At 41.1% G+C, this 12,186-nt stretch overlaps 2 protein-coding genes across 6 annotated transcripts in view; one reads left to right on the top strand and one right to left on the bottom strand.

Moving 5' to 3' along the window:
- Positions 1-8,699, bottom strand: part of LOC100740976 (glutamate receptor U1-like) — a 9,832-nt gene extending 1,133 nt beyond the window's left edge. The window contains exons 1-12 of one of the 4 annotated variants that reach the window (XM_024365417.2): positions 8,492-8,692; positions 7,011-8,200; positions 6,428-6,663; positions 6,257-6,357; positions 5,769-5,852; positions 5,379-5,684; positions 4,869-4,975; positions 3,138-3,308; positions 2,660-2,901; positions 2,110-2,324; positions 1,336-1,592; positions 1,199-1,271 (exon numbers count right to left, since the gene is read on the bottom strand). In XM_024365417.2, coding sequence (XP_024221185.1) covers positions 1,199-1,271; positions 1,336-1,592; positions 2,110-2,324; positions 2,660-2,901; positions 3,138-3,308; positions 4,869-4,975; positions 5,379-5,684; positions 5,769-5,852; positions 6,257-6,357; positions 6,428-6,638 — 1,767 coding nt within the window. In that variant the 5' untranslated portion in view covers positions 6,639-6,663; positions 7,011-8,200; positions 8,492-8,692. Of the gene's footprint in view, positions 1-1,198; positions 1,272-1,335; positions 1,593-2,109; positions 2,325-2,659; positions 2,902-3,137; positions 3,309-4,868; positions 4,976-5,378; positions 5,685-5,768; positions 5,853-6,256; positions 6,358-6,427; positions 6,664-7,010 lie in introns of all 4 variants that reach the window. The other 3 variants (XM_024365419.2, XM_024365420.2, XM_024365418.2) reach the window with 3 other exon arrangements.
- Positions 8,700-8,866: 167 nt separating this feature from the next.
- LOC105680335 lies at positions 8,867-11,594 on the top strand. 2 transcript variants are annotated; one of them, XM_033319061.1, is made up of 2 exons: positions 8,867-9,130; positions 10,379-11,594. In XM_033319061.1, exons 1-2 carry the CDS (start codon positions 9,043-9,045, stop codon positions 10,957-10,959), a joined length of 669 nt encoding a protein of 222 aa, XP_033174952.1. In that variant the 5' UTR covers positions 8,867-9,042; the 3' UTR covers positions 10,960-11,594. The 2 variants fall into 2 exon arrangements, with proteins under 2 accessions (XP_033174952.1, XP_012237241.1); XM_012381818.3 differs by having other exon boundaries at positions 8,902-9,130; positions 10,376-11,594.
- Positions 11,595-12,186: the final 592 nt, after the last annotated feature.

Raw genomic sequence — 12,186 nt, 5'->3', positions numbered from 1 at the left:
GACGCCTTGCCTCCGCTCGACGCGGGCAGTCGAAGGCGAGATTTGAGACGATGATCGATCAAGGAGTGACGCGGCCAGTGAATAGTCCATGGGCATCGCCTTTGCACGTCGTACCAAAGAAAAACGGAGGCCTACGACACCGCGGCGACCGCGTGTCGAACGCCTGCATCGTATCGACAGGTATCCACCGCCGCATATCGAGGATGTCGCGCAACATCTGCACGAGTTTGACAACAAGCGGCCGACGCTTTACCCCGCATCGAAACGACAAACCCGCGGATGCCGAACTTTCGCAACCGCGCACGAAAACGACGAGCGAAGTCGTACAACCGTATGTACAACAAAAGAAAGAAAGACTTCGTAAAGCAATTTCAACAAATATAAAAACGTTATCACTGGTAGGGAGGTGATGTAGCGGCACGTGAGTTAGAGGACAATCATGTTGTTGTTTTGCCTCGGAGTTTCAAGATCGTTAGGATACGCGTAATGTAAGAACAAATAAACTCCGAGCAAAACAATGTCGCCGCTACGTGCAACCATCGGACAAAAACGAATTTGACTCTTCCAACTCTCCCACGACCAGTATAAATAAACGGACGCGATCGCAAGGAAATGAGTTACAGTCGGTTGTCGATCAGTTATCAACGAATTATCAGCGATCTAATTAACGAATCATTAGCGATTCTATTTTACCACTTATACACTGTCTTAGCGAATCGGTTAGTACTAGCGTCTTTGCCAACATCATCTGAAACGGTGAGCGAATGAGTCGTTACAGTGAGCCGCTATAGTGGCGCATCGTAATACAAGATTACATTCGCGAAAGCCACTATGGTGGCGCATCGCACTTAAGTGGTTAAGTCGCAGAGCGACTAGAATTACGAATAATGATAATAATAGAAAAAATATAAGACATGTGATATAATACTCGTTACAAATTTCCGTGGTAAGCGTTCGAATACCTTCGTCAATCACCGTATCTAACGAATGAAATAACTTTGCCATGCCACAAAGTTCCTTTTCGTTAATGCGTCAAAAATTCAAACATTTCTGAAGCAAGCGTGGCTTTTTTATTCGCTTTAGTCCTTTACGGAGTTTTCGTCGAATGTAATTAATTTCCAGTGTATGCTGCCGCTTCGCTCCGCGCGATATACTAATTGCAAGTATGCATATTTTAAGATAGTTCACAACGACTCACCCAACGCATTTGGCTAGACCATTCGAGCTTCAACAGCCGCTGAAGGATGCCGCTATCCCGTAGCAGAAGAATGCTACGAAGGATAAGTCACCGATAAAGAGAGAAGAAAGAACGACGCAACGCTATATTTGACTCACTTGGTGTCGATAATGCCACGATAAGGACTGTGACTCGGGACTGCCATGGCTATCGTAGTCTGCATTATCGCATCCAGAGGTTCTACCGCGCACTCGACTTTCCCTTGCAGCACGGTGGCCATATTATCCAGCGTCATGAAAGCGTATTTCTTCTCCTGACAAACACGATTCAAGCCGTCGAAATAGTTTACCGGCAGATCAAGTTCCCTGGCCAACAGCTCCTCGAACATGACCGTGAGCACGGTGTCACTGGTGTTCTATTTGTGCCCGAGAAAAACCAGCGAAATATTTTCAGAGTAAATTGCGAAACTACTCGTACCTTTGTAAATTGTTGAATCCGACGATCGTAATATTCTTTGACGATATACATTTAAAGGTTTATCAACAGGAATATTGTTTGGCTTTCGATCGATATATCGTTTATTGAAATATATCGATTCGTTGTAATTAAGCTGCGAATTTTTCCGCACTTATAAACAAATTTTAACGCGCAAAAACATATAGAGTGCTAAATGAAATATGCAGTTTCCCAGGGAAACTTTTAATTATAATATTTGAAGGATGAAGCAAATCTCTCAATTAGATCGCGTTTCTTTAGGTACGCCTATAACATTGTGAATTTTCTAGAAAAATTTATTTATAATAGATCATATGCAGTACGAATAGGAAATCGTTGCAAATCTATGTCGCAAAGAGTATTGATCGTTCGAATTGAATAATTGGAACGCGTCGTAGTTGGCGGCGGATGGTGGACGTAGAAGTACGATCTCTTACCTGGAAGAAACTGTAATCGGCCGAATCACCAACCACGGCAAATCGATAGGTACCATCTTTCAGCAAACCCTCCATCGTGGTAAATGGCATCACGAACGTCTTTATGGCCAAGAAGCTGATTAGCGCTGCCGAATAAGCTGCAAGCACCACCACGCCTGTCAAGTGAACGTTCAGATGCACCAGTCGCGTGGGATCCAAAGGAGACGGTTCCATGCCTGTTCGCAAATTCGAAATTAGGTCTCCCTGTCCTTCGACATTACCAAAGTATTTAAACTAGACCGCTAGACTACCGATTCTTATGCAAATTCATTTTTTCGGGAATATAGTTGGAAGAGTATAAGCCGGCACCGTTTAATTTAGCTTGTAGCGGAAACGGTTTCGTATATACATTCGTGTGCAACGAAGCAAATACTTTTGAACTTAGTAAATAGTTCAATAAAAACAAGTTTAACTTAGTTTAATAAAAATTAACTCGTAGATTTCCTTAGGTGGCTTCTTCGCTCGTAACTGACGCGCCAAATTTGCCAAATTCGATTGGCCTCTCACTCACCCTGTCCGCAGAACGCACCAAATACGTAGAAGAGAATCTCGGATAAGGTGGACCTGGAATTGGGCCTGAGATCAACCGGAAACCAATTCACTTTTCTCGAGAGAACATCGATCCCGGTGATCGTCAGCGCCACTACCACGACGGTCAGACCGATTGCGTTCCAAACGTTGAATGCAAATGGTGCCAAGTACGTGTTCCATTTCACTGCTGTTGTGTCCGGTCTCCTGATGTATGCGCGGCATCTGAATGAAAAGGAGGCAAGAAGAAGGCAAGCAAGAGATACGTCTGATCCGATACGTTGCATGCGGTAAGTTGTTAGAGAAATTGCACGATTGATTTCTTGGATCTGTTGCTTGCAGGCGGAGGTAAAAAATGACTGTTAATGACCATCAGGTTGCAGACTTTTACGCGAATGCAGATGAGCGAATAAACTATAGTAATAGCAATAATAGAAGAAAGCTGCTGACTCTTAACTTACTTGGTCGAGTAGACGGGAGTGGTAAATTTAATGGCCTCCAATCTGTCGGACGACATCATCAGCTCGGTTGCCGCGAGATCTGCCTTGTCTTCTACCAACATTCTGATCGAACCTGTCCACGTGCCGTTTGGTAATCGGGTACCCCATGAGCTAGCCTCCATATAGGTAAACCTGAGACCCTCGGTGTCGCGCGAGTCATTTAAAAGAGACATAAAAAATTATGCAAATGAATACTACTCTTTCTCGTTTGTACGTGTATTAAGTCTTATATCGAAGTATACTCTTTTTTATTTGTGTATTAACTCTCCGTAGATCGACGCTTTGGAACATGCGGCGAACGATTTCGTAAATTACAGCAGTCGCGTACAAATGGACCTAGGACCTCATTGAGATTAGTCGAATTATTTGAATTCGAACGACTTAAAATTCAAGCGACGACCAAAGTAAATTACAGATTCATAGCGGTAAAGTGGGGTTGTCAAGCCGCTTGGATTCGAGTAGCTTGCTTGATCATGCTCTGAACGTCAGACGAAGCTCAATTTAAATCTTCGAGAGTCACCTTCCTCGCGAAGTTGTCGACGAATCGAGCCCGATATCGCGATCTTCGTGCACGATGGACTGTCTGTTTGACAAACGAGAAAGGGTAAGAGAAAGAAGAGGAGGAAGAAGAAGAAGAAGAAGGGCTACGGAATCGTCCAACGCGGAGAGCATGCTACGAGGCTTCGCATCGAAATGTCTAGAACCCGTTAGCTCAAGGAGAAGTTCCTTACCGTACGTAGTTAGATGCGCTTAAAATTAAAGAAAAATTGGTTTAACCATTTTTCACAACATAACACGAGAAAATCTTGAGTAGAGATAACAGTAACTTTACATCTGATATTTACTACTTACTCGTTGTTACTGGACTGCAAATGTTTATGTAATATTTCTGTCAGAATTATTCTTCATTCTTTTTATTCGTTCCTAAATTTATTTCAGCTACGGAAATTTATTTTGCCCACTAAATGTCGTATAATAGATGCGCGATGGTGTTACGCAGCACAACCGCGACTCCGCGGCGATATTTTTACGAAAGATATCGACGAAGCGGTGACGGCCGGAAGAGAGAATGGTTCGAAGAGAGATCGGCCGCTAATCAAGACGAATACTTTCGGAAGGAAACGGCCAGGCAGCTGAGAGAACTTCGACGTGCCCTCAAGAGGAAAGCCGAGCAAGAAGATGACGCGACGACTGTCAGAAAGAAAAAGACTAGAAGGCACGACGTAGCATGCTCTTGCGACGAGGACGAAGATACGAACTTGAAAACATGAACGAAAGCAAACCGATGGCAACGCTTGATCAATGATCACACGGTACAATGGTTCGCGAACGCTTAAGAAACCTTTTTTGAATGTATTAACGATGCGTGTCGTACGAAACGTAACGTCTCGTTAGGAGGGAGGCGTCTCTCCCTGAAAAAGAAGATTCTTAGTTCCAATTTTCTAAATATTACGTGTATTGTAATTTAAATTTGTTTCGATGAAAGTAATAGTAGTATAAGATATTCTATTAACAATATCCATCCTTAAAATAATTTTCCATTAGAAAATTCGAACGTGATACCAGTTTCCCAAAATATGTAACAGCAGCTCTCCTATAATCAGCCTATACTCATAAAAATTTTCTACGATAATTGAATTGAATCTCACTGTATATCGTAATCGGTATAGTTTCTGTAAACGCTATACTAACGTGCAATTCATTCCTTCTTGCAGCAGTTGAATCACTTCACCGAAGAAACCGCCGATCCTAGAAGGCTGACCAGCTTTATTGCGAATGATCCGCGAAACTGGAGGATCCTGCCAGTAAAACGGTTCGTCAATAGCGATCGATAGCTCCTCGGATATTTCTGTTCTTATGTAAGTATCGAGACGCTTGCAGAAAGCAAGTAGCGGTGTTAGATTAAATTAAGTCAACAAAGTACAATGCCTGGCGAAAGAAAGTTTACAAAGTGAGTACAGAAAGACACCATAATTTTACAAACTGGATTTCTATTTGATAAGAGCGGTAAATTAATATAACGTAGTATATATCCTCATGTACAATACATGATTGTATATATATACAAAATTTGTATATGCCACGGAATAGCTGACTATTAGCAATACGATAAAAAGCTTTTAACGCGATAATTACTGAAATCCATACGGTATCAGTTTTAAACTTTCTTTTACCTGTGTACGAACGATCGCGGTAACTCACGTGAACGGAAACCACTCGTATGTTGCGTCCATTTAGATCGTTTCTACGTTGATATAATCCAAGCTGAGGTCCCTGGAATCCTTCTCTCGCATTCCACTCGCCAAACTTCATCGATCTCAGATTATCCTCCTTGCTGATTTGGTACACGTCCCGGACAATCTCACCTGTTCCCTTCGAATCTCTCTGAGTCACCATCAGAATGCAGTCAAATGGTACGTAGACGTTCGACAAAAATTCGTCGAATCTAGTGCCGTCCCTCAGGAACAGCAACCACGTCGGATAAGACATCGTGATCCATTTGGAAACCTGTTATCGTTTCGTTTGGATTCGTCGACGATCTCCGTTTCTTTTCTCTGGTATTTCCTCTTACCTGTCTTTATTTTTACTCACCGAAATGAATTGCTCCCTGATCTCGTCGAGGTCGTTTAATAACACGAACAACGGCCTTTTGATGTGATGATAAGTCTTTCCTACCTGAAACGAGATACGATAGCCGATTGAGTTACGTCACAAGACATTAAATAGCGAATATTGAGGCTCACGAACGAGCGAACACATTGACTCTAAAAAGCTGATCAGTGTTGAGGTTTTTGAATTCATTGAAAGATACAAGACGAGTGTCTTTCTTTTTCTTTTTTTTTTTTTTTAAATATTTTTCGGCAAATGATTGAAAATATACGTTTTGATAGCAGATGTAACAGAAATGCAAGAAATCGTTCGTTCCGAATTTGTCCTCCTTTTATTGTCTTTTTACTGGACTATAGTCAACAAATTGAGAACTTGATCGCAACATCGCGTCGCTGATATACGTAGCACAGAATACCGGAATATTTCTAAATACGGAATCCGTCGAATCCGACATTTCTTGGTAAACTTACTCGATCCTTGAACATGCTAAAATCCATAATCACAGTCCGGATGTTCAGAGATCCACTTAAGTACCTTTGGAGCGCCAACAGTCCTTCCATATCTTCCAATCCTAAAACGATCATCCACGGTTCCATCTTCAACGTTACGTTCTTACATTCATTGAAACATCACCGGCTCACCTTTCTTCTCTATCACGTTCATCGTGCCGTGAAAAAGTATGATGCAGGTGTTGTTGAAGTGATCGTGAACACCCTTGATCAAACTCTCGTAGACTTTGAGCGGTCGTATCAAAACAGGTTCAGCGTCTGCCAAAGACGCGGAGAGGCACGTGCTTCTTGAGACGCACAGTAGCAGCAAGGTCGCACAAAATTCCCGTCTGAACCGAAGCATGGTCACCTCCTTCGTTAATAATTTTCTAGCAGCCGAAAGAGCGTAAGTGAAAATTGTTAGTTTTTCGGAGAAGCTTTCCAACGCGAAGCCATTATATTAAATTTCCAACATATTGGGTTGACAACTAAGAGATTGCGGACTTTGTCAATACCACCTAATGACAAAATCTGGAAAACGATCTGGAATTGGTTTCGGGAATATTTCTCGCTGCGTTGACACTGACTATGCATGCGACTTTACTATCGAATGAACACTTAGCTTTGGAATCCCACGGGTAAAAAAGCAGGATAGGAGCGAAATTGAAATTGACTCGTGCCGTTAGAATCATAAGCAAAAGACAACGACGTAGAAAAATAGCAGCTTACTTAGTACTTATCCTGTCGGCCAAAATCTAGCTGATATCCCTTTGCCCACGCACCAGAGAATTGTCTCGTACACGACAAAGTTCGTCGACGGTCGATTAATATCACGACTATTACTCACTCGTTCGCGGCTGTCACGCGACTGATTCTACCTTCCCGATTTCCAAGTCTGAACGTACCTACGTCCATCTAAATTAAACTAGATAGTGATGTATGAAATTGCTCGATCATACGAGAGCGGAACGTCGAAGATAGCGAAGCACGTTACGCGTCTTGTCAGGAAATTGACGGTTGGTCGATCGAATCGCATCAGATACGCTCGATTAATCCGCGTCCTCCTCTTCTTCCGATGCGATAGTTGCCTAGACCGTTGCGTCCACCAAAGCACAACAAAGTTACATAGAAATCGATCGCAATGGCGTGGATCGAAACGGTCGTTTCTGACGATACGTCAGAGTCAGCGACTCTTCCAATTCTGATACTCCGCTCTGTAGCATCTTCGCGCGATCAAAGTTTAAGTGTCGCTTACTGTACACTGTCGCACACGAGTATCCGGAGATTTGTAGTGTTTGGTAAAATTTTATCAAATCCGGTACTCGGAGTATTTGGCAAATTTGCGATAATAATACGATAATATCTATCAAGTTTTTAAACCGCCGATTAATCAATGACTACGGGTAGCACTTGCTATCTTCTTACGGAAATTATACATTTAAATTCCGTTAGAAAAGACGAAAAAGTCAGACTTGGGAAGCGTGTGTAATAATACTGAAGAAAACTGGCACGAAATTGTTAATAAATATCGGTTAAGTTCTATATATAGTTGCGACGATCACTTTCCTCTTTCCTTGCAAACTTATAATCTAATCACGTCGAAGAAGAGCGACTGTCTGGATACTCTTATAGCATATTTTATTCTGTTCAAGTTGGTTCTCATTTACTTACGATGTTTGACCAGCTTCGCAAACACTGGTTTTCCCATAACCAGCGTTTTCGTGATTCTCGTTCAGGAGAAAGAAATCCAAAGGAGTCCCACGTAAATATTCCCACGTGAATGATACATCTCGTAGAAAAAAGAGAAAAAAGATCGATCGACTTTGTCCATGACTCTTTTCATTCCTTTACGTTTCGTTCCGACCGCGGCAGGCATGAATTATAGCGAAGGTAAATTTCAAAATCGTGCAGCATCGAAAAAGATGTCTAACGCGAGAGACAAAAACGTTGGCACAGTGGCAGCGTAAAAATGAGAGGAGCAATATTCTCTACGTATCTAAATATACTCAACCACGCACGTACGTATGATATCTAGATCCTACAAGTTTATGAAGAAATGTCGAGTATTTTATAACACTGTGATAAACTATTTCTCTGCATTCTAAAAACTGGACTTGACGAAAAATTTCTTCTCAAAAAATTCAGTCACGATACACGATTATTGGGCACGATAATCGATCGTTGAATCTATAACAATGAAATCCGGAAACTTTTTACCTGCATCCTTAATCATTGATAAGAGGTAAACGACGAAGAATGCGGAGTACGACTCTAAATGACGTTGCCGAATCCGGTGCGATACCGAACACGAGCAGGAAATGGCAACTCGTGATAGAAACTATTCGTGTAAAAATAAACAACAAATTGCAAGAATTTTTCTTTGTGAAAATTCGAAATGATGCGATAATGTCGGATATAATTGCCACGGCTCGCAATCACCCCACCCGCTCCTCCTACATTTCGTTGTGTAGTTCGAGGTGAGTCAAGCAAGAGGGTTGGCATTTGGCGATAAGCGTCGATTTGCACGCGATAAACAGCAATAAATAATACTGAAAAATATTCGACTGACGCAATTTTCCGTTAGGCGATTTCATCGCGTGACACGTAAAAAGCATGCAAGGTTGTAAATTAGCATCGATAACGAGTCAAATGACAGTTTGACCGTGTTGGGAAGTCGATAAAGGGTATAAGCCGATCGCGATTCCGATGGTCGACCAAAAGTCAGAGACCAAGTTTCCAACAACCGTGATCCACATCGAACTTGCGCTATGAACACCGTTACGATCGTCTTACTGTTGTCGATGTGCTTTTGCGCACTGTGTGGGGCTACTCCTGCCGTTTCTTCTCTCGATCAAGGTAAAAAACGGCTACGATCGATCGATCCGCTGCTACACAATCTTGCGCCATTGAATAATATCTTATCATTACCGAAACTTTATAAGTCGGTAGCTACAAGACATTAGTATTAATAAATTCCCTCTTACTATTGTAATAGTAAGTCTGGCAATGAAATATTAAAGGCAAAGTTTACGAGTCACGAGTTATCTTGTGTCATCTATCGGACTACGAATTAAATACAACTATTGCGAATACGTTTTTTTCTCTGTTTAAGGCCATTAACAACTACATACTTTTACATTGATAGACTTCTTTATTCGTTCGTTTATTTATTCTGTCTTATCAATCTTAGTTCGTATTCACGCTTGTTACGCGGCGCCCGGCTTTTCAACGTTGACGCTTTTAAAACTGACTTTCAATTTTCTGATTCTATCGCTGGAATACGTGCTCTTGTAAATGAATTTATCCACCGATCGTCTTGACTTGTTTTCCGCTCCCATTGACAATCGCGGATAACCTGCTTCGAGAGTAATTCATTTTCGATGCAATTCCTTATACAGGGTGGTTGGTAACTGCGGAACCAACGGTACAAGCAGAAAGGGGGTGATTCTACGCGAAAAAAGAAGACGGAAATATAGAATAACAATTTTTCGTTCGAGGCTTTGTTTTCGAGAAAATCGACTTTGAATTTTCGCTCGGTACGCCTGCACTTTATCGCGTCTCGTTATAACGGATGTCAGTGTAGATTTTTAAAAAATTTTAAAAATTAAAAAAAAATTTTATTCTATATTTTCGACTTCTTTTTTCGCGTAGAATCACCCCCTTCTCGCTTGTACCACCAGTTACCAACCACCCTGTATAAATACCGGTGTGAAATCGTAAAATTGTGAAAGAGAATTTCGTAATCCGGCATATACTTCGTCTATTTACTGATATTAGGTACGTTGATAAATTGCCAAGTTACAAGACTCCATATCGCGTCACAGATGTGTGTTACGTTACGTCTATAAATTATAGACTTCTCTTTTACAATTTCCCAACTTTTTATCACATAGCTTGTAACTGTCGTTAACTTTACTCGTAAACTTTCCTCCTTTTTACTCATAGCACACTTATCACTTTTATTCATGGTTTACGAATACCGGTAACTTGCAACTGCTGTGACTCGTGAAATTTTGCTAATGACGTTAACGTGAATCTTCGATTGCGCAAGAGGCACGTGTTCAAGGGTAGTGCAATTTTGTTAACGGGATCACGTTCCAGTTGGACTTATTCCGAGCAACGAGGTTGATACAAAGTTGCAGCGCATCGCGCGGCAGTCTTCTACATCCGACTTCATCGAAGAAACCGTATCGAGACTTGTTAATATTCCGGCCAACCTAACGACCAACATCATAAAGTTTATCCTTTCGATCATCTCCAGGATCAGATCAACGTTTCTCTCGTGGATCGGAAACATCGAATCGTTCCTCGAAAACCCTTTAACGCTGCTCGATAACAGTCGGAATTCTAATCAGAGACGACGAAGATCAAACGTGTCGAATGGCCTATCAGATTTAATAAGTGATTTGCCGAACTTGCTACATTTACCGGTAAGCTATTTGCAAGAAACGACAAGCTCGATCGGAGATTCTGTTGTTGAGAAAATCAAACTTATCGCAAAAGCTATAATAAAATTGGCATGGGACTTTATAAGCAAGCGACTATTACCCTGGCTTCGCGAAGTGCTCATCAAAGTCCAGCACTCAGATATTTTGCCATCCTTTTTGAACGAAGCGATCGGAAATGTCGATTCTATTTATTCCCTTTTGCGCCTGTTCACTGAAATCACCTCGAATAGTTCATGAGTCTCGCGTGGCATCGTGATATAATTTTGGCTCGAGAGGCTGGTCGACATTATCTTCTTGATTTTAACGCTAGAGTCGTCAAAGAAGTCGTAACGTTTGGTATTTAAGACTTTCTCTTTCTACTTTTATCTCTTCCTTTTTTCTTTTTGTTTATTAAACGTTTGTATCTAATGGTGTTTAACTTTATCGAGACAAAGATATGAAACTGTACGAGCAAGTGTACTTACTTCGTTTGTCACGTTCATTTAATCTTAGTTAACTGTTGCGTAATATGTTTAGATACATGTTATATGTTGATAATACGCTCTAGTGTGAAGAGAGGAAAATACAAAATTCCGGGCGCAAGACGCGTAAGAGGAGAAGCTTCGAAAAAAATTTATTATTATTATTATTTATTTCATCGTAATGTTTTTGTATGGGAATTTTTAATTTGCGTGTTGATATGCGTGCGAGGGAAACAAGATTTCTCCGTCAATTTTTCTATCGTGGTATATCAAACAGGGAAAAAGACAGTGACGACCCGAATACCCAGACGTACGTTCGAGAACTGTTTCTCGATAATCGATACGGATAGGATCGATTTATTAATTGTTATAACAGAGTTTATATGTATAATAAAGTGAGCGACAACAAATTTTTAGCCGCTGTCATTACACTTGGTTCGGAAGGATGGAAAAAAGATAAAAATTCCTAAAACTTCTTATAAATGTTACGTTCCACGTTGTGAAATATATATTTAATCTTCTACACAGCATAATTTATATATCCTTGTTTTTCCTCTTATCAGTCATTGCGCTTCTTTCACCATCTTTATCTTTCTCGTTTTACGATCGTCTTGCGAAAACGCTTGCAACCAGAACAGCAACAAGTGTAAAGAATAACAGGAGAAATCTTCTCCATTGTTAAGGAGTGCGGGTGCAAGATACGTTCGCCAATTACGTGCCTATACGATTACCAGCAAAATCGGTGCTACAAATGCAATGCGGGACATTTGGCATGCAATCGATTCTTTCGCCATTCTTTTTTTTTTTTTTTCTTGTTTGCTATTTTCTTGGAAACAGATATCAGTTACCTAGGCTTTAAACTTACACGATGGTTAGATGAAACATTCGTCCGGATATTTCGTGAACGTTCTAAATCGTCTTTTCCATGGAGCTGATCTGTAACGTCGAGACAAAACGCAACGTGCTAACAGTAGATGCGAGCCTCTTTTCGCGACGTATCGGT

This window comes from Bombus impatiens, unplaced genomic scaffold (assembly GCF_000188095.3).
Source record: "Bombus impatiens unplaced genomic scaffold, BIMP_2.2 scf_0135, whole genome shotgun sequence".
Taxonomy (NCBI): Eukaryota; Metazoa; Arthropoda; class Insecta; order Hymenoptera; family Apidae; genus Bombus; species Bombus impatiens.
Note: the sequence above shows the minus strand (reverse complement) of the source record. Positions and strands in the feature narration are given on the sequence as shown.